This window comes from Eremothecium sinecaudum, chromosome IV, assembly GCF_001548555.1.
Source record: "Eremothecium sinecaudum strain ATCC 58844 chromosome IV, complete sequence".
Taxonomy (NCBI): Eukaryota; Fungi; Ascomycota; class Saccharomycetes; order Saccharomycetales; family Saccharomycetaceae; genus Eremothecium; species Eremothecium sinecaudum.
In genome coordinates this window covers 1,173,460-1,191,609 of record NC_030895.1, presented here as the reverse complement: position 1 = coordinate 1,191,609, position 18,150 = coordinate 1,173,460, and the positions used below count along the sequence as shown (strand labels likewise).

Genomic DNA, 18,150 nt, shown 5'->3' with positions numbered 1-18,150 from the left:
TTTAATGACTATTGCTTATGTTTTTTACATTGATACTGTGTTTGGATATGTTAAACCAGTTCTGAGCTGATTGCGTCCTTAGTTCTGTGTACTCATTAGACATCTTACTAGTGTTCCATAATCTTTTCATATGTGACTGCACACCCATACATATACAATTTCAGATTTTTTTTTTTTTCATTTTTCAGAATCAGCGCGATTGCTACAGGGAAGGCGGCGGGCAGACAGCCTCCGCCTCCGCCTAGACACTCCGTAGTATCCCCCAGTCTGCCCAGCGCGAGAGAGCCCAAGCCTACGGTTGACAGTATTCCTTCTGGCTATACCATAGCGAGTCTACGGAGCTCCGCGCTGTGAGCTTCCTAGGATCACCGCTTTCGCCTGTAGCCTCTCCGTCTCAGCGTACAGCGTACGAACTACTTCATGCAAAAGTTTTAAGATATATCAGTTGTAAGCGGGTATTGGCTATCTTCAGACAACCGTATACAGACAAGGTCAATCAGCGAAAATGGGTAAATCGTATGTGGAACCTACATTTTTGAAGTGGTTGCTATCAGTGGGTTGTATGAGTTAGAATGCGATAAATTTTTAAATGAACCTCACTTTGTGGAATAACCAATATATGTTTACTGTGGGCTTAAGATTCTCCGTCGAGGTCTACTCTGCTAGTAGGACTGGATATTTACCGAACTTGAGTGATACCAATTTGTTGGATGAAAACAGTTACCATTTAGTGGGCATCAAAGCATATACAACTCCACATTAGCCGAACCATAATAAGATTCGATTATTGGGCTCTTACTAACTTTATTATGCAGTCACGGTTATAGATCTCGTACTCGTTACATGTTCCAACGTGACTTTAGAAAGTCAGGAACCATCCCTCTGTCCACCTACTTGAAGGTGTACAAGGTTGGTGACATCGTTGACATCAAAGCTAACGGTGCTATCCACAAGGGTATGCCACACAAATTTTACCACGGTAAGACTGGTGTTGTCTACAACGTGACCAAGTCATCCCTAGGTGTTATTGTTAACAAGATGGTTGGTAACAGATACATTGAAAAGAGATTGAACTTGAGAGTCGAACACGTTAAGCACTCTAAGTGTAGACAAGAGTTCTTGGAAAGAGTTAAGGCTAACGCTGCTAAGAAGGCTGAAGCTAAGGCTAAAGGTGTTGCTGTCCAATTGAAGAGACAACCAGCTCAACCAAGAGAATCCTGTGTTGTTTCTACCGAAGGTAACATTCCTCAAACCTTGTCCCCAGTTCCATACGAAACTTTCATTTAAGCACCTAAAACATTTAGGTTTTTGCAAGCTTTTCATGGAATCCCGTATAATGTGAAATTATTTACATATAGTGATTAACATATATTAATTGTACACTTACCACTATTAAGATTTCATAACGATTTAGATTCAATCTTACAACTTCAGTAGATCATAAAGGTAAAGCTGAGTGCTCCATTCAGTATTCTTAATATCACGTTATGTCTTTATAACTCTAATGCAAGTTTGAAAATTTTCAGACTTTCTTACTTACTAAGGAGCTGAAGAAAGGCATCGTGAATAAAGTTGATAAAACGGGAGTAAACACTTTGAGGCTTGTATATTAGTGCTTTAGGAATTTCAAAGCTTACTACGCTAGTTTCAGCATTTTGTCGTAATTTAACCTATTTGGTAAAGCTTTTAAGTACTGGTCATTGCATCACAAATTCGGAGTAGGAGACTATACGGATTGACTAAAGTGCATAATCTTTCATTAGCTATTTAATAGTGCTTAAGAGACTAGAAATCTAAGATGCCAAGAAGGGATCTAAGAGAGCTTCAAGATGAGGCTTTAGAGTCGATGTCATATTTGGGAAGCGATGAGAGGGCATCGAATTTAAAGGATGCCTCATCTCTTGTACTTAAACCAAACAAAGAAAACCACCCAAAGACCCCTCCATGGGTGCATTTTGTTGCTGGTGGCATTGGTGGAATGGCCGGAGCTGTGCTTACATGTCCATTTGATGTTGTGAAGACTAGACTTCAAAGCGATGTGTTTAAAACAGCGTACAAGTCTCACGCCGTCGTTTCACCAGGTTATACAAACTTGTTCTCGACTACTTCAAGGCATTTAAAGGAGACATTTGATATTATTTTTAATGTTTACCGCGTGGAGGGTTTTAGAAGTCTGTTCAAGGGACTAGGTCCAAATTTGGTTGGAGTTATTCCAGCTCGAAGCATCAACTTCTTTACGTATGGTGTAACTAAGGACATTTGCTGCCGGTTTGTAGACCATGGGGAAGAAACTCCCTTGATACATTTCATTGCTGGTGCAATAGCCGGATGGGCAACTTCTACAGCAACAAACCCTATATGGCTAGTCAAGACTCGACTTCAACTTGCGAAGCAGGACTCTAACTCAACAGCAAAGTACAAGAACTCTTGGGATTGCGTTAAAAGTGTTGTAAGGAACGAGGGTATTTTAGGGCTCTATAAAGGTTTAAGTGCATCTTATTTGGGATCGATAGAAAGTATTCTGCAATGGATTCTATATGAGCAGATGAAAAGAATCATTAAGCAACGGTCCATAGATGAGTTTGGCGATATAAGTGAGGGCAATAAAACAACTTTTATGAAGGTTAAAGAATGGTGTCAAAGATCAGGTAGCGCTGGTGTAGCAAAGTTTATTGCTAGTGTTATAACTTATCCTCACGAAGTGGTACGAACTAGATTACGACAGACTCCATTGGAAAATGGCAAACCGAAATATAGAGGTTTGTTGCAGACTTTTAGGGTTATAATCAAGGAAGAAGGAATGGCCTCAATGTACGGAGGCTTAACTCCTCATTTATTAAGAACGGTTCCAAATAGTATGATTATGTTCGGTACTTGGGAACTTGTTATAAAGCTCCTCTCATAGATATCATTATTTTACAAGAGAGGTAGACTTAACTTGTTAACATTAAAGACGTCCTGTATATATGTATATAGAAATAAATATTAAACTGTTATATTTTAGATGGGTATTATGATACAATTCGCTACTAAGAGGGAGTTCTTGATGCCTCTCTAGCTTTTGGGCCCTGGTATATGTACGTTAATATACTTTCAACTGAGAATGGTGTTTTAGGCATTGCCTTAGAGTTCGAGGAACGATATAATGCTCTTGTAGGATCTCCACTCATACTCGTAAGCTCTTCGGCGGTATACAATCCTTGGAATGAATAATTGTCACGCTCGTGATTAACAAACTTCAATGCCCAGTTTGTCTCATCTCTATCATGCCGTATTCGCCTTTCAACGTCCTCTTGACTTTCTGAACTCAACTCAATACCACTACTATCGATCGCATCTTTGATCCACGCCTCCACCTCTGGAATTTGCTTCTTCCTCATTAAAGTAGTTAACATGCCTTCATGAGCAGTTGTAGGGAAATTAGGCAGCGGATAGGGTACAGTAGAGTCTAACGCATCCTCAAAATGCTGTAGAGTAGCAGTGAGGGAGGATAATTGGCTCAAAGTTACTGCTAACTGGGCCTGTAGGGAATACCACTGTGGTAATTCTGCTTTTGACATGTCGTCCCTAATCTTAGATAGAGAATGTGTAAGTTGAGATAATCTCATTCTAATAGCATCAAGTGCTGGTGCTGGCACACCTGAAAAATCATAAGCTGGTGGGCTGTTAAGTGAGTCTGACATCTTAGTTAGCTACCTCAAGTTACAAATGTCTGTAATCCGTTTCACAATCTTGAGTGATTTTAATAATTAACGATATTTTAACCGCAGAAATATCGAATACAAAGGACACTTTGAAATGCAGTGATAATGCTTTACAGATTGCTTACCATATTCCTACGTAAAATACAGTATCGATACAAGAGTTGTATAAATTCCGTTTTGCTGCTTATTATTTCTAAATGTAGTATATTATTTGGAATATATAGATCATAAGAGGCTCGTTAAAAATACAATATACACTGTATTTTCATAATTGTTTATAATGCAAATGAGACATAGAGTACCTATTTCCAACCGTTATCTCGTTTACTTTAAATTTGCGAACAACTTCTCAACCTCAGCAACAGATTGTTGCAAGACCCTCTCTTGGAACTTTGGATTGGCCACTTCAGATTGAACCTTGCCAATAACAGAGTCGGCAACTTGTTGTTGTTGCATTTGGCGAACAGAAGCCTCATATCTAACCCATGAGTCCAAGACGGCAGTAGCCTCCTTAATGACATCTTGCTTTTGCTTCAATTCAAACACCTTAGCTTCTAATTCAAGAGTTTCCTTGGAAACGTCAAACAAGGTCTTGGTAGTCTGTGCGACATTGCTCAATTCAGAAACAGATTCAATTCTAGTCTTGACAGCTTCAACGTGCTTGGTTCTAGAGGAGTTCAAAATATCAGAAACGTGCTTGATTCTCTTTTCAGCAAAATCACTGTAAGCAGGAGCCAAAAACTTCACAATCAAGTAACAAACACCTGTGAAAGTACCGAGCAAAATAGTTTCTGCGTTCAAAATGTACAATTCATTTGAAACAGCGTACACAGCGGCAGCAGCAGATGTAGCCAAGATACCAGTCTTGGTCAAAGCAGAGTTCCCTGGTAAGCTGTTCAAAATAGCTACAGCCTTCGATTTTGGATCTTGGTTAGAGGGAGTCGACATGTGACGAATACCAATGCTAAAAGAATAAACTGTTAGTAACGGTTTGGTAAAATAAGGTGAATGTGGTTTCGACACGACATTAGATACAAAATTTTATCCAGGAGATCCATATCCATTATAAGTTCAAAACTTTTAATTAATTTTCAGGTGAAAGCTTGGATCTATTGCATTGAAGCCATTAACAGTATATAAACTAGTGTATAATCCCACCTTCGTTACGAACCACCCACTACTTTTATGAATTTTTACACATACGAAACTGGACGCAATCCCAGACCCAACAATGGCCTAGCGGCTGCCTTTCTAGATAATGCACGCAAATACATCTCGGGACTATGTTACTAATGCTGAGCTTTAAAGGTCGTAAAACTGCACTATATGTTACGTTAATTGTATGACCTTGAAATCTCGAAAATTTTAACGAGCATGCGTTAGCGCGTCAAATTATGACTTAATAAGTGGTGTAAAGGTTTCAAATAAAATGATATTATTGGATATAAATCATGTGATTAATAATTCCTTCAAGTCTTTAAATGTAGAGCGGTTACGCATACATATATATACTAAGCATGGTGTTATGGCATCTTATGACCCACTATATTTGACGCTGGCTTCCAGATATGTGTGGAGTTGTCATTCGCTACACTACAAATAACCCATGGGTCGTGTAGATTCCATGATATGTCATTAACGCCTGATAAATGTCCTCCATGCACGAAAAGAAGTTCAGGATCTTGCTTGACTGTATCCCATATCTTGACTAGGCCTTCATTTTGACCAGCAGAAGCAATTATTGAGGGTATCTTAGAATTCCATTGGATTGTAGACACGGAATCGCCATGATAGAATGTTTTCAACGGGCACGTTAGATCGCGCATGTCCCACAAATGAATAGTACCCTGTGAATCTGCAGACCCAAGTAGCATATCATTATCATAGTTAAATTGCACTGTATTAATTCCTTCATGGTGATTGACTTTAGTAGGAGTAAATGATGAGGATGCTCTTGTATCCAGTATTCCTAGTGTATTTCCTTCCCCTGCGGCGGCTAAAATAGAGGTGTGATGAACCATCCAGGACACTTCGTTTGTTCCACCTTCATCTAGACGAGTACTTAGAGTGGGATGGGTCATGATAGGCTGGTCTTTTTGAAACTCCGTTATGTCCCAGATGTTGATGTCACCGTTAGCGTAAGAAGTAGCAAGAGTGCCGGCTTTTTGCCAATTCCACGCAATTGACAATGCTTCTCCAGTCTCTTGACTTGCCTCAAGGTTAAGAAGTTCAATTTCAAACTTTCCAGTCTTACCCAGAAGCGAAGGTCGATTAGACCCATGCTTTGTACGATCTAGTATATAGACTGAACCATTTGATGAGATTGTTCCAATTACGTCAGGATTGTGCGGCATATAGCGCGCTCGATTGCAGTCACCGCCAGGGAACTGTATTCTCACCGTTTCCACAAGGTTCTTGTTCGGTAATTTGGTCTGGTTGTCTATTTTGAATTCCATTTCATCCATATCAAAATTGCTTAATGAACTCCAAGGAATATGTTTCATCGTTGATACCTCACTGATGAGAACAGCTTCATCATCTACCAGCTGTGATGACGTAAAGGAGGAAAGAAGTAAGCGATGTTTATCTGATGCTGTATCTAAATCAGGCATGAATTGGCAAGTGAGTGAAGGCCATTTTGTAGTATTGGTGTTCAAGTAATCGTACAGTAGCTTAGTGTTCTTCTTCCAATATGTATAGCGAGTCTGTAGTTCTTCTGGAATATCATCAGAGATTATAGGTACATTAACACTAGCCAATTCAGTAGACATAATGTAAAGCAACTTATCTTTGCTCTTGCTCTGTTCCTTTCTAGATGCTTTAACCGATGTGAACTACAAATGTTCACGATTTCTTCGCGCACTAATCCGGCTAGACGGAATCTACAAAAGTATCAAAGCACTATGGTAAACGTAATTGAATGTCAACTGAAGTCTTTACGAAATCTAATAAAGTGATATTCCTGCCTTAAGGACAGATTACTAGATAGTAGAAAGTTTATTTACATCCATTCCTTAAATTGGTTGATCAAACCATTGGTAGAAGCGTCGTGACCAGAAACGTCTGCAGAGGTCTCTAATTCCTTACCAATGACCTTTGCCAAAACCTTACCCAATTCAACACCCCATTGATCGAAAGAGTTAATGTTCCAGATAGCACCCTCGGTGAAGGTGACGTGCTCGTAGTAGGCAATCAAAGCACCCAAGTTGGCAGGGGTGATCTTCTGTACCAAAATAGAAGTGGTTGGTCTGTTACCAGAGAAAACCTTGTGTGGAACCAAACCGCCAGTGGCACCTTCAGACTTAACTTGATCTTCATCCTTACCAACCATTAAGGCTTCAGCTTGAGCAAAAAAGTTGGAGGCCAACATTTTTTGGTGCAAGTTGTCGCCAATTGGGTTATGAGATTGAGCAGCCAAGATGAAGTCAGATGGAATCAACTTGGTACCTTGGTGGACCAATTGGAAGAAAGAGTGTTGTGCGTTAGTAGCTGGTTCACCGAATAAAATAGAACCAGTACTATAATTGGTAAAAACATTGCCCCTGGTAACAGACTTACCATTGGATTCCATTGACAACTGTTGCAAGTAGGCTGGGAATCTGTGTAGGTATTGGTCGAATGGAGCAACCAAGTGTGTTTGAGCATCAAAGAAGTTATTATACCAAACGGACAACAAACCACCCAATAATGGAATGTTTTCTTCAAGAGGAGTCTCAGTGAAGTGCTTGTCAACAGCTTCAGCACCCTTCAAGAAGGCCTCAAAGTTATCGTAACCAATATATAAGGCAATTGCCAAACCAATAGCCGACCAGACAGAGTAACGACCACCAACCCAGCTTTCAAAGCCAAACATATTCTTTACGTCAATTCCAAACTTGGCCACTTCAGTTTCGTTGGTAGACAAAGCTGCGAAGTGCTTGGCGATGTTGGATTGGTCGCCTCCAGTCTTAGACAAGAACCAGTTCTTGGCGGACGTAGCATTTGTAATAGTCTCTGCAGTAGTGAAAGTCTTAGAGGCAATTAAGAACAACGTGGTCTCAGCATTTACAACCTTCAATGTTTCAGCCAAATGAGTACCGTCGATGTTAGAGACAAAGTGTACCTTTAATGCGCCTGCATAGTGTTTCAATGCCTCAGTAACCATAACAGGTCCCAAATCAGAACCACCGATACCAATGTTGACAACGTCGGTTATAGCCTTACCAGTGTAACCCTTCCATTCACCGGAACGGACTTGTTCAGAGAACTCCTTCATATGTTGCAAAACTTTATCAACTCCAGGAGCAACATTAACACCATCCACGGTCATAGCCTTATTAGATCTATTTCTAAGAGCCATATGGTAAACTGCACGGTCTTCAGTGAAATTAATGTGTTCACCACCAAACATAGCATCTCTTAACTCCGTGACCTTAGCGTCCTTAGCCAACTGCACTAAAGACTTCAAAATTTCGTCATTAATCAAATTCTTCGAGAAATCAAACATTATCTTACTACCATCGTAGTTTACAAAAGTTTTAGCGTACTTTTCGAAACGCTTAGGATCGGCGGCAAATTCCTTTTTTAGAACCAATGTCTTACCTTGTGATTCGTACAATTCTTGCAATTTAGCCCATGCTGGTAACTCAGTGGCTAACTGGAATTCTGAAAATGTCTTCTGTGATGCCATTCTAATCTTAATATATTTATATCAGGTCTGTTTATCGTGCAGCTTTACAGTTAACTTGTAATTTGAAAAGGCATAATATCGCCACCTACTTTCTCCTTTGTTTTTATATAGCCTTATTTCTCTTTATAAATATTCCATATGACGATCACGTTATACACCTCCAGATGGCACCTTTAAAAATAAATTAACCCGGGTAACCCTTTGAACAACCTCTAATCTGCACGTGTAGATTATCCCAACGAAACTATGGCGGCTAAGTAAACTTATGAATGGAAACTCTAGTTGTGTGAAATGCTCTGTATCTTATCCATAGCGAACATAATCTTCTCTTGCTGAGTCTTCAAATCATCAACAAATGAGTCTTTGATGGCATTGAGGAGCACGGCATGAGCTTTCCGTAATTCACCTAATTTGGCTTCAAAATGATCTGGCAAGCCTTTATATAATGTATTATCTTGCGCCATGCGCTTAACATCATCTAGTACATCTATTTCTGTCCATAGTTTGTCTTTGTAGTTTGTTTTGGGGGTAGCGTCCTCTGTCCCTTGTGTTGTTCTAGGAAGTGTTCTAACGACATTAGCTGATCCTTGATCAATTATAGAAGCAGTTTCTATACTAACTGGATACTGTGAGATGTCGCTCATGTTGGTGTTTGCCAGTTTTATGATATTTACGTTTGTGACTGAGACAGCGCGTGCTACATAACCTTATGGTAGTAAGGACATACTTTACTTCTTTAGTGCACAATGATAAACCTTGATGAATGCACAAAAGTAAGGCAGATGCCGGAACGACCAAAAGATAAGTTGGGAGGCGTTAAAAAAGAATGGCGAAGGTTATTATGGCTCAAGCAACCATATGCGGATACTTACACAGACCCGAAGTTTTTAGAGGTGCTAGATGAGATTAAGAAAGGGCCGCAAAGTAAGCAAGAATGCTCGAACTATAGCGACGTGGTAATAGATTTCTTGACTTTTCATCACACGTTAGCTAACAGTTCACTAGTGTACATTATATTTGCGTTAGTGTATCGCTTCCACTATTCGTTAATAACTCTTGCTGCCTTTACTACTATTCTGTCGTCATGGTCACGTCTATTTTGGGCCCATTTCAAGTCATCGATGATTATTATATTCACGATGCTTACGCTTTCTCCAGTGTTGAAGACACTATCGAAATCGACATCGTCAGACTCTATATGGACACTATCTTGTTGGCTAACAATATTTTATGTGTTAAGCCTGTCGTGGTCGAAAACTTCGATCTTGCCAACGAACATCCTTTTATCCAATGTCACTGTATTGGCATCACGATTGAACACTACAACTGAGGTATTTTGTTTCCTCCTCATCTGCATTGAGCTAAATATCCTTCTTCCAAACTATGAACGCAAACTTAGATCTGGGAGATACCTTCTCTCTTATGGCGGTATATTTGTGACAACACACATTATCGTATACACGTTTGTCACAAGAGCATTAGGCTGGCATTATGCTGTACCGCTCGCAGCATTATCTATGACATTCCTATTTATAGTACCGTGGTACTTTATATATTGGGAGCGGAATTACTACAAGGGACACAAGCTTCTTTCTACCTGGGATGCCAAGTTTCCCATCCTCGATTAGTTAAACACACATTAAATCATGGGACTCTTTATAACTTCTTACAGTTATACATAATATATTTAACCTACTAGTAATTGATAATAATGATATTACAACGACGCATCCGTCTATTCTGCAAATGCCCCACCTGCAAGGACAAGGTTGGATCTGGTGAATTTAACTGTGTAAATAGGTGTCCTTTTGGTATGGAATGATGCTAGAAGGTCCTGAGTTGGAAAAACCGTTCTCCTCCGTCCATATTCTTTCACGTCTTGGTTAACACTGGTTTCCATATCCCCAGAGTAGCCTGTGTATTGTTGCTCTGGCTCGAGACCTGGCTCATTAGTAAACTTTTTCAGGTCCCAAACACGCACTGATTGGTCAGCACCACCGCTCACCAATATGTTACCTTCTTTATTAAATGATAAGGAATAGACTGCACTCTTACCATGTCCTCTCATTTGTTTGATTCTCTTGCCCGTTCCGATATCCCAAACTATGATAATACCATCTTCTGAACCAGTCGTTAACCATCTACCGTCTGGAGAAACTGCAACAGAAACCACGCTCGCAGTATGACCCAGGAATAAACGAACTGAATCACCTGTTTGGATATCCCACATACGACATGTTTTGTCGCTAGACCCTGTCAGCACATAGGTACCATTAGGATGAAATGCTACACAGTCAACATCATTCAAATGTCCAGCAAATATTCTTAGTGGATAAATATGATCACACGACCATAGTCTGGCTGTTTGGTCGTGCGAACCGGTAACAAAATAATGCCCCAGAGGAGAAAACTTCACATCCCATACAGGATGATTATGCCCGTTATAACTCACCAAACATGTAAAGCTATCCAAGGACCATAACCTGACAGTCATATCCTCTGATGCCGATACTAGATACCTATTATCTGGACTAAAGGATAATGAGTACACTGGCCCGCTATGTCCGATCAAGGTTACATTGTTGGTTGGCTCACCTTTGGACTTGGATGATAACTTACTCACCAACTGAGAGCCATCCAATGACCATATCCTAATGTAGCTGCCCTGGAAGCCTGCTGCCAATAACCGCGAATCATCACTAAATTGCAGACATGTCATGTCGCGATTTGTATTGTGAAATGTATACATACATACACTAGGAGCGGAAACTTGAAAATTGTCTAGTCGAATGGCATCACGAGACTCACGAACTTTTTGAATTTCTAATTTGAGATCTAATGCTGTTTTGGGCGGCAAAGGTAACACATCCTTAAGTGGGGATTCCATCATAGGATTTAGTGGGCTAGATGCAGCGGCCTTAACTGAAGCTAGAGCTGCAGATGCGACGCTAGGTGCAGGTCCAGACTGCTTCTCGCCAGCGGATTGACCAGATGCTGAGTTTGGGGCTGAGCTCTTCTCCGAACTTTTATCCTCAACTTTTTCAGGAATTTCTCCATCCTCCGATTTTTGGACACTAGTTGATTCCGTCGGGTACACGTTTGGATCTTGGATATTTGAATCCTGCCCAGTCATAGATTTGTATTCTTCAAGTAGCGTTCTTCTGTTTTCATCGGGGTTTTGTTCATTTTCTTGCTCGTCCTTTCGCTTCAATTCCACTTCCACTTCTTTCGTAAACTCCTGATCTATCGGAAAAGGTCCTAGTTTTACAGGAACAGAATTGTGATTATCAACGTCAATAGCGCCAGCAGACACATCTTTAATTCCGTCAGTTAGTGTTTCTTGGGATGTAATGTTGTCCACAGCGTTTGGTTCAAGGTTTTGATTTATTATCGAAATAAGCAACGACCCACCAACACTTTCGTTTTCATTTAGAAAATATAACAGTAGGTTTAGAGTAGTACGCGAAATAGACACACGATATTTGTTTGATTGAAAACCCTGCGCAAGTTCGTTTTCCTTAATATGGTCCACAGAGTTCACACTGAAAAGTTTGTTAATCTCACTGCCATGCAATGCCTTAAAATCATGTGAATACTTATCAAAAAACCGCCGTGCTTGCACAGGATCTTTGTGTACCAGTGTGAGGAAAACATATATAAAAATCGGATAGATAATACGAGACAACTCAGGTCTGTACATATCTAAGGATGAATCTATCCAATTTTTTAACATCGCATACGCCCTAAAGTAATGCTGTGGTGTCACCCGTGATTGCTGAATAATATTATTATTCGCATCTCTCTTCAATGGCAAAGATGGGTTTGAAACAGGCTTACCGTTGGTAGCAACTTCTTGGTTAATCGTCGATGAAGGCGGTGGTAGCGTATTGAGTGCTGCAGAGTTCTTATTTGAAGGTGTCAATGTCCGTGACGATTCTGCACGAAGCATCTGCTCCGTTCTGTGATAGCCCTTTTTGTTTAAATATTCAAGCACAATTCGATTTAGATCTGATGCAGAAAATCCACTGCTAGGCCTAGCTGCTTGCGATGATGAAACAGAGCTCTGCTGAGCTCCTGAAGCCCGAACATTACCCTCAATCGGCTTAGAAGGCTGTTTCTGACCTTTCTGTGACATCTGAGGTATCTATTTGTCGTTAAATATCCCTCAATTGGGTTCTTTTGTCTTTAGCCTCCTAAAAGGTATGCAATTCATGTCTTCAATAATTTTTTGATGTCACACCAGTAGAACAATATACAAACGCGTGATCAAAAATTGATTTCACGTGACTTATAAAAAATGGGAAGCTCAATTTTTATAAGTAAAGCTTCGTGTGACAGCTTCCAGTTTTTTTTTAATACAATATCGTCAATTGCTGGCACAGGTAATTATTAGAATAAATAACGGGCATCGCCATAATAAGAAGCTCTGATCGATTGTAATCAAATCGTCAGTAAGGTTATTTTAAACTAAGACCGAGTATTTCCACTAAGTATAGATATAACCCAGTGCAAACAAGGGGAGATCATTTATTTTTCAAATTGCGATATTACGAAAGCTGATTTTTTTTTTATTTTCACTAGCTTCTACTTGGTAACGCACTTCCTATTACGTTACATACGGCTCCCGTTCCTACCGTCTCAGCTTCCATCATAACCGCTATACTATCCCAACAAAGAAGTGTCAATTATTTCAATCTTATTTCCTGTAGGATAGCTTCTGTCTTCATTCTTCAGGAAGTTCATTTGTTTCCTATTTACGGTTGGTCCAAGCCTTAGGGAATCTCTTGGTCGTATCTAGCTTCTTCTAGCATCAGGATTCCTGTTTTACAACTTGTATATGGGGATCACACTACGGCGAATTTTAACAGCTTCCTGTTCCCTTAATTACTGTTTTGGTCTGTTATTTTATTTGAGATGGATAGCAACATCTTAAACGACTGGTTTGCTGATCCAATGTTAAATGGCACCAGCACTGGAACGACTCCTGCAGTTGGTACAGTAGATGCATCTTCGAGTTCCATGCTGAAGTCGATAGGTGTGGCTATGGGAAATCATTCTTCATCCCCAAAATCGAATCCAACGATAACCACTCAAGATGCAGCATCGGAATTGAATAGTTTGGGAAGGAAGGTACCATTTGATATACAGACCATCGTTATATTCATACTTCAGCATTGTTTTCGTGTTAATGACGAGGAAATCGCAGCTAAATTTACGATCAGTGATATAATTTTGGATCAGACTTACCCACAAGCACTGACGCTGCGGACACTACGGGCGGATTCTTCTTACTACCGTTATTTTAGCACTGTGACTAGAGAACGAGAGATACTATCATGTCCTATATTTTATCTTTCGGTATATTTCTACTTAATGTGGGATGAGTTGTGCGATCAAGATATGAAGTCCGCCGACTTGTGTAAAGTTCCGTTGCTAAAGAAAAATGCATCATATCAATTAGACTCGAAAAGCCTGTTCTACAAATCTAACTTACAAAGTCATTTGAAGTACACCGATATTGCCCGTACCACGGTAGTTTTACCTGATTCTCTTCGCCGGACTGTGTATCCTTGGCTGGCACAGCTAAAGGAAGACATAGATAAATCCAATGCTACACATTATAGGCTTTACTCAATCTTAGAGTTATTTGAATACCTTGAAGAATGTCTGATACAAGATATGGCTTATTTGGAATGCACTAGCCAGCTTCCACAAGTACAAGATCTAATACGCAGAAACAATACTAATTTATTTGGATCCACAGCTTATTTGACATATAGAAGTCAGCTGCAAAGCCGTTTTATAGGAGGAGAAGATAAGGATGCGCTATACAATTCTTTACTAGAGAAGATGGAGGAGAAATTTATGCATATTGGAAATAAAGTGTCTCAGCATAATTTAAGATTAAATCAAGAAATAATATCTCTAAAAAATGAACTAAACAATATGAATTCTATGATATATCAGGTGCTTCAGTTCCAAAGGCAGCTTTTAAAGGGGCCAACTAGTCCTTTTCTACCTGTGCCCCCTAATATTGATCATCGTCCAATGTCGTCTTCCGATTTATCCGGTAACGACGGTAAGATGAATGCGTTATCGCCAAAATCTGCTACAACAAACTCTGGTGTTGCTACTGGCCAAGCAACCGCTTTACTGGACAGAAATTTGATAAATTCATTAACGAGCAATGAACATAACGTGCCTCTTGCACCACTTAATAGCCTTCCTCTGTTACCTCATGGTAATTTCGGAGGACATAAAAAGAACTCGCTACCAAAGCGAACAGAATCCAGAGAAAATTCTACTGGAAAATTCAAAAGGTTTAAATACGATAATAAGGCTCCGGAATCATTGGCATCCGCTTCTAATTCCATCGGTTCACCGTTGGAGTCGCTAATGCCTCGTACGGTTACTTCGCCTAGAATACCAGTCTCCTCGTTAACCACAAGTGTTGCACAGCAAGTTAAACCTGGAAACATATGCACTACAGATCAATTACCTCAACTATCTCGATTGCTTCATGAACCAAAGGCGTCCGTTAACAGTCCAGCAAATAACTCAGCGTTAGCCGCTCAAATTCATCAAAGTGACATCGATGGCATAGAAAATCCCAAAGACTCCGAAATAGGGGACACACGCTCTTCCACTTGTAACACTAAAGAATCTAATACTGGAAGTAAAAGCGGAAACAGTGATTCAATTAAATATAAACTTTCTCGTGAAAATAAAACTGTTTGGGACTTGTATACCGAATGGTACACAGGATTAAATGGGAAGCCTTCTATCAAGTCGTTGATAGAGAAGTATGGCTGGAGACGTTGGAAAGTGAGTGAAGATTCTCACTTCTTCCCCACAAGACGAATTATTATGAATTACATTGAAAAAGAGTGTGATCGTGGTACTACGCTAGGTAGGTATCCCTATGATATGGATCGCAAAGAAGTTAGGAAGATGGTTGTGAAGGACCTAGAAAATTTTAGGGTGAATAACGGCTTAAGTTTGAACAGCATATCGCTATATTTTAGAAACTTAACTAGAGAGAATCGTGAAATTTGCATTTATGATAACTTCGCCGATTGGTCGTTGTTGGTACTGCCAGAAGAGGAGAAGAACGTTTACTGTAAAAGAAAACATGGCTCCTTATAATACACATCTGTAAGCATATGCATAGAAATAGTCCTATTGAGACTCTTTGATGAGATAGTAAACCTTAATTGCATTATTAGATACCTGGCACCTTGGTAAAGGGATTATTATTTTTGATAAAAGCAATCAATTGCGGAGGACAAGAAGGCAGGACTTTGAACTCTTCATTAGCAGTAACATAAAGTTAATCAAGAGAATAATAGCTGATGTTAATTAGCCTAATAGGACTAGTTTTATTTATTTAATATTCTAATCATTATATTTCTTATACATTGATGTATTGAGCCTTCGCGCGAAAAGTATGGGATGTCGCGATGTCCCTAATCGTCAAACTTCAAATTTCCTTTCCCTTGCTATGCAAGCTTGAGGACGGACAGAACTCGGTTTAATTCAATCGCATACAAGGGAATACAATATTACTAGCATTCACTATATGCCGCATGAAAGGTTTATAATACCGACGAATTTTAGTTTGCCTCAGTCTCTCAGTCTGTTGTACTCTACGGCGGATGCTCAGTTTAATAATGTATTCAAAAACGCAGCTGAACAAATTTCGGCATCTACAACGGAAGACTATTATCTTGGGACGATTATAAGCACCTTAGATAATATATTACATTATTTGGCAGATGGAGTTGAGACCTTAAGTTCTTATTATGCTATAGCACCCATCTATGAGAATCCGCCTCTTGGAAATGTGCTATTGGTTAGAAGGCTAATAAGGCTTAAGGCAGACATTGCTAAGGCTAAAGATGAAGCTATAAATGCTCTACAGATATCTAGAAGTGGTCTGCCTGATAATGGTGATAATATATTTTTGAATGCTTTCAATACGTATAAGGCCGAGCTTATAGAGAATGCAGGGGAGCCTCAAGGACAGCAAAACTATCAAACATCGCTTGGCGAAAAACATCTAGAAAGTGGAGCTAAGAATCCATTCAAATTCAATACGTATAATAATAATGTAACGGAGAATATGCGTAAGGCAGAAGTGATAGAAAGCCAGCGTAATGAAGTACAGAATGTGGCGCCAGATGGTTCTAATGCCAGAAAGGATCAAGAGCAGAGCTATAATGGAAGAACTAACAAAGACATTCATAGAAGAACTGAAAGTATAACCAAAAATTCCCATGACTATGACTCATCAAGAGACTCTAATATGGAACAAATAGGTTTGGAGGTTAACAAGGCAGCATTATTAGCTTGGTTTAAGGACAAAAATCATGATAATCAACCAGAATCTAGCAAAGTAGAAAGAAAACCAACACAAGTGCGCCCACCAAGGGCCAAACATGAATACGTAAAACCTGAAATACGGCGCATTACTCCACGACTTTCATCATATAAACAAATGAAACGCTCTACGTCTCAAAATTCAAAGGGCACTAATTCAACCTCACAGGCTGGTCCAAGCGAAGAGCGTAATGAAGCCTCAAATTCCAAATCAAATAAAGGACCTGTTTCCGAAACCAAAAACGTGCCACAGATAGAGACTTCCGCTATCGAGTCCTCCGTTATTGATGAAAGGATAGATAGTGTTTTAAAATCCCTGAAAGGTGTTGATGTAAATGCATGTGAGCAGATTATTCAAGATATTCTAGTAGTTAACGATGAGGTTTTATGGAATGATATTGCGGGTTTGAACAATGCGAAAAATTGCTTAAAGGAAACTGTAGTATATCCACTACTCAGACCGGACTTATTTAGGGGTCTTAGAGAACCAACAAATGGAATTTTACTATTTGGGCCACCAGGAACAGGAAAAACAATGATTGCGAAGGCCGTTGCAACTGAATCCAAAGCAACCTTTTTCAGTATAAGTGCTTCATCATTGCTTTCGAAGTACTTAGGCGAATCAGAGAAATTAGTTAAAGCGTTGTTTTACTTGGCAAAAAGATTAGCACCCTCCATTATCTTTGTGGATGAGATCGATTCCTTACTATCAAGTCGTTATGATAATGAACATGAATCATCGAGAAGAATTAAAACGGAATTCCTTGTTCAATGGTCTTCACTTACAAGTGCTACAGCCAAAGAATCTGCTTGGGGTGAAGAATCAAGAACTGTTCTAGTATTAGCTGCAACCAATCTCCCTTGGACTATTGATGAAGCAGCCATACGAAGATTCTCGAGAAGATTATATATTCCACTACCAGAATTTGAGACTCGACTGCAACACTTGAAAAGTTTAATGGAATTACAGGCAAATGACCTTACAGATGAAGATTTTGAGATGATTGCAAACCTAACTGAGGGTTATTCAGGCTCTGATATAACGTCCCTTGCTAAAGAAGCGGCGATGGAGCCTATACGTGACGTGGGGGATAGTTTAATTAATGTTCATTTCAGTACCATTAGAGGAGTTACAGTTAATGACTTTAAGACTGCCATGATTACTATAAAAAAGAGTGTATCACCATCATCACTACAGAGGTTTGATGAATGGGCTGTCAACTTTGGTAGTGTCGGATCTTAAAAGTGAGTCAAATTTAATATATCATAATATATATCTATATATTTCAACTAATTTTCTAATACCCATTTTATGCTATCGCACATACCGAACTACATATAAGGAATGAATAAACTCCTCACAGGAAATGAGTACTTATAGCTGATATTATTTTAAGA

At 39.5% G+C, this 18,150-nt stretch overlaps 11 protein-coding genes across 11 annotated transcripts; 5 read left to right on the top strand and 6 right to left on the bottom strand.

Annotated features, from left to right (window-relative positions):
- Window positions 1-505: 505 nt before the first annotated feature.
- On the top strand, window positions 506-1,287 carry RPL21A (60S ribosomal protein eL21; the record flags this gene model as incomplete). The annotated part of the gene is made up of 2 exons (XM_018132321.1): window positions 506-516; window positions 816-1,287. The coding sequence occupies 2 exons, from the start codon at window positions 506-508 to the stop codon at window positions 1,285-1,287; spliced, it is 483 nt and encodes a 160-aa protein (XP_017987810.1).
- Window positions 1,288-1,798: 511 nt separating this feature from the next.
- RIM2 (Rim2p) lies at window positions 1,799-2,905 on the top strand (the record flags this gene model as incomplete). The annotated part of the gene is made up of 1 exon (XM_018132320.1): window positions 1,799-2,905. One exon carries the CDS (start codon window positions 1,799-1,801, stop codon window positions 2,903-2,905), a length of 1,107 nt encoding a protein of 368 aa, XP_017987809.1.
- A 124-nt stretch (window positions 2,906-3,029) lies between these two features.
- Window positions 3,030-3,683, bottom strand: MED8 (RNA polymerase II mediator complex subunit MED8; the record flags this gene model as incomplete). Its single annotated transcript, XM_018132319.1, has 1 exon — window positions 3,030-3,683. The coding sequence occupies one exon, from the start codon at window positions 3,681-3,683 to the stop codon at window positions 3,030-3,032; it is 654 nt and encodes a 217-aa protein (XP_017987808.1).
- Window positions 3,684-4,028: 345 nt separating this feature from the next.
- Window positions 4,029-4,978, bottom strand: ATP4 (F1F0 ATP synthase subunit 4; the record flags this gene model as incomplete). Its single annotated transcript, XM_018132318.1, has 2 exons — window positions 4,029-4,668; window positions 4,908-4,978. The coding sequence occupies 2 exons, from the start codon at window positions 4,976-4,978 to the stop codon at window positions 4,029-4,031; spliced, it is 711 nt and encodes a 236-aa protein (XP_017987807.1).
- Window positions 4,979-5,227: 249 nt separating this feature from the next.
- On the bottom strand, window positions 5,228-6,475 carry MSI1 (Msi1p; the record flags this gene model as incomplete). The annotated part of the gene is made up of 1 exon (XM_018132317.1): window positions 5,228-6,475. The coding sequence occupies one exon, from the start codon at window positions 6,473-6,475 to the stop codon at window positions 5,228-5,230; it is 1,248 nt and encodes a 415-aa protein (XP_017987806.1).
- Window positions 6,476-6,705: 230 nt separating this feature from the next.
- On the bottom strand, window positions 6,706-8,373 carry PGI1 (glucose-6-phosphate isomerase; the record flags this gene model as incomplete). The annotated part of the gene is made up of 1 exon (XM_018132316.1): window positions 6,706-8,373. The coding sequence occupies one exon, from the start codon at window positions 8,371-8,373 to the stop codon at window positions 6,706-6,708; it is 1,668 nt and encodes a 555-aa protein (XP_017987805.1).
- Window positions 8,374-8,651: 278 nt separating this feature from the next.
- On the bottom strand, window positions 8,652-9,017 carry AW171_hschr42725 (DUF5315 domain-containing protein; the record flags this gene model as incomplete). The annotated part of the gene is made up of 1 exon (XM_018132315.1): window positions 8,652-9,017. One exon carries the CDS (start codon window positions 9,015-9,017, stop codon window positions 8,652-8,654), a length of 366 nt encoding a protein of 121 aa, XP_017987804.1.
- A 102-nt stretch (window positions 9,018-9,119) lies between these two features.
- On the top strand, window positions 9,120-10,001 carry GPI2 (phosphatidylinositol N-acetylglucosaminyltransferase; the record flags this gene model as incomplete). Its single annotated transcript, XM_018132314.1, has 1 exon — window positions 9,120-10,001. One exon carries the CDS (start codon window positions 9,120-9,122, stop codon window positions 9,999-10,001), a length of 882 nt encoding a protein of 293 aa, XP_017987803.1.
- Window positions 10,002-10,108: 107 nt separating this feature from the next.
- On the bottom strand, window positions 10,109-12,508 carry TAF5 (chromatin modification protein; the record flags this gene model as incomplete). The annotated part of the gene is made up of 1 exon (XM_018132313.1): window positions 10,109-12,508. One exon carries the CDS (start codon window positions 12,506-12,508, stop codon window positions 10,109-10,111), a length of 2,400 nt encoding a protein of 799 aa, XP_017987802.1.
- Window positions 12,509-13,287: 779 nt separating this feature from the next.
- GCR1 (transcription regulator GCR1) lies at window positions 13,288-15,519 on the top strand (the record flags this gene model as incomplete). Its single annotated transcript, XM_018132312.1, has 1 exon — window positions 13,288-15,519. One exon carries the CDS (start codon window positions 13,288-13,290, stop codon window positions 15,517-15,519), a length of 2,232 nt encoding a protein of 743 aa, XP_017987801.1.
- A 433-nt stretch (window positions 15,520-15,952) lies between these two features.
- YTA6 (putative AAA family ATPase YTA6) lies at window positions 15,953-17,995 on the top strand (the record flags this gene model as incomplete). The annotated part of the gene is made up of 1 exon (XM_018132311.1): window positions 15,953-17,995. The coding sequence occupies one exon, from the start codon at window positions 15,953-15,955 to the stop codon at window positions 17,993-17,995; it is 2,043 nt and encodes a 680-aa protein (XP_017987800.1).
- Window positions 17,996-18,150: the final 155 nt, after the last annotated feature.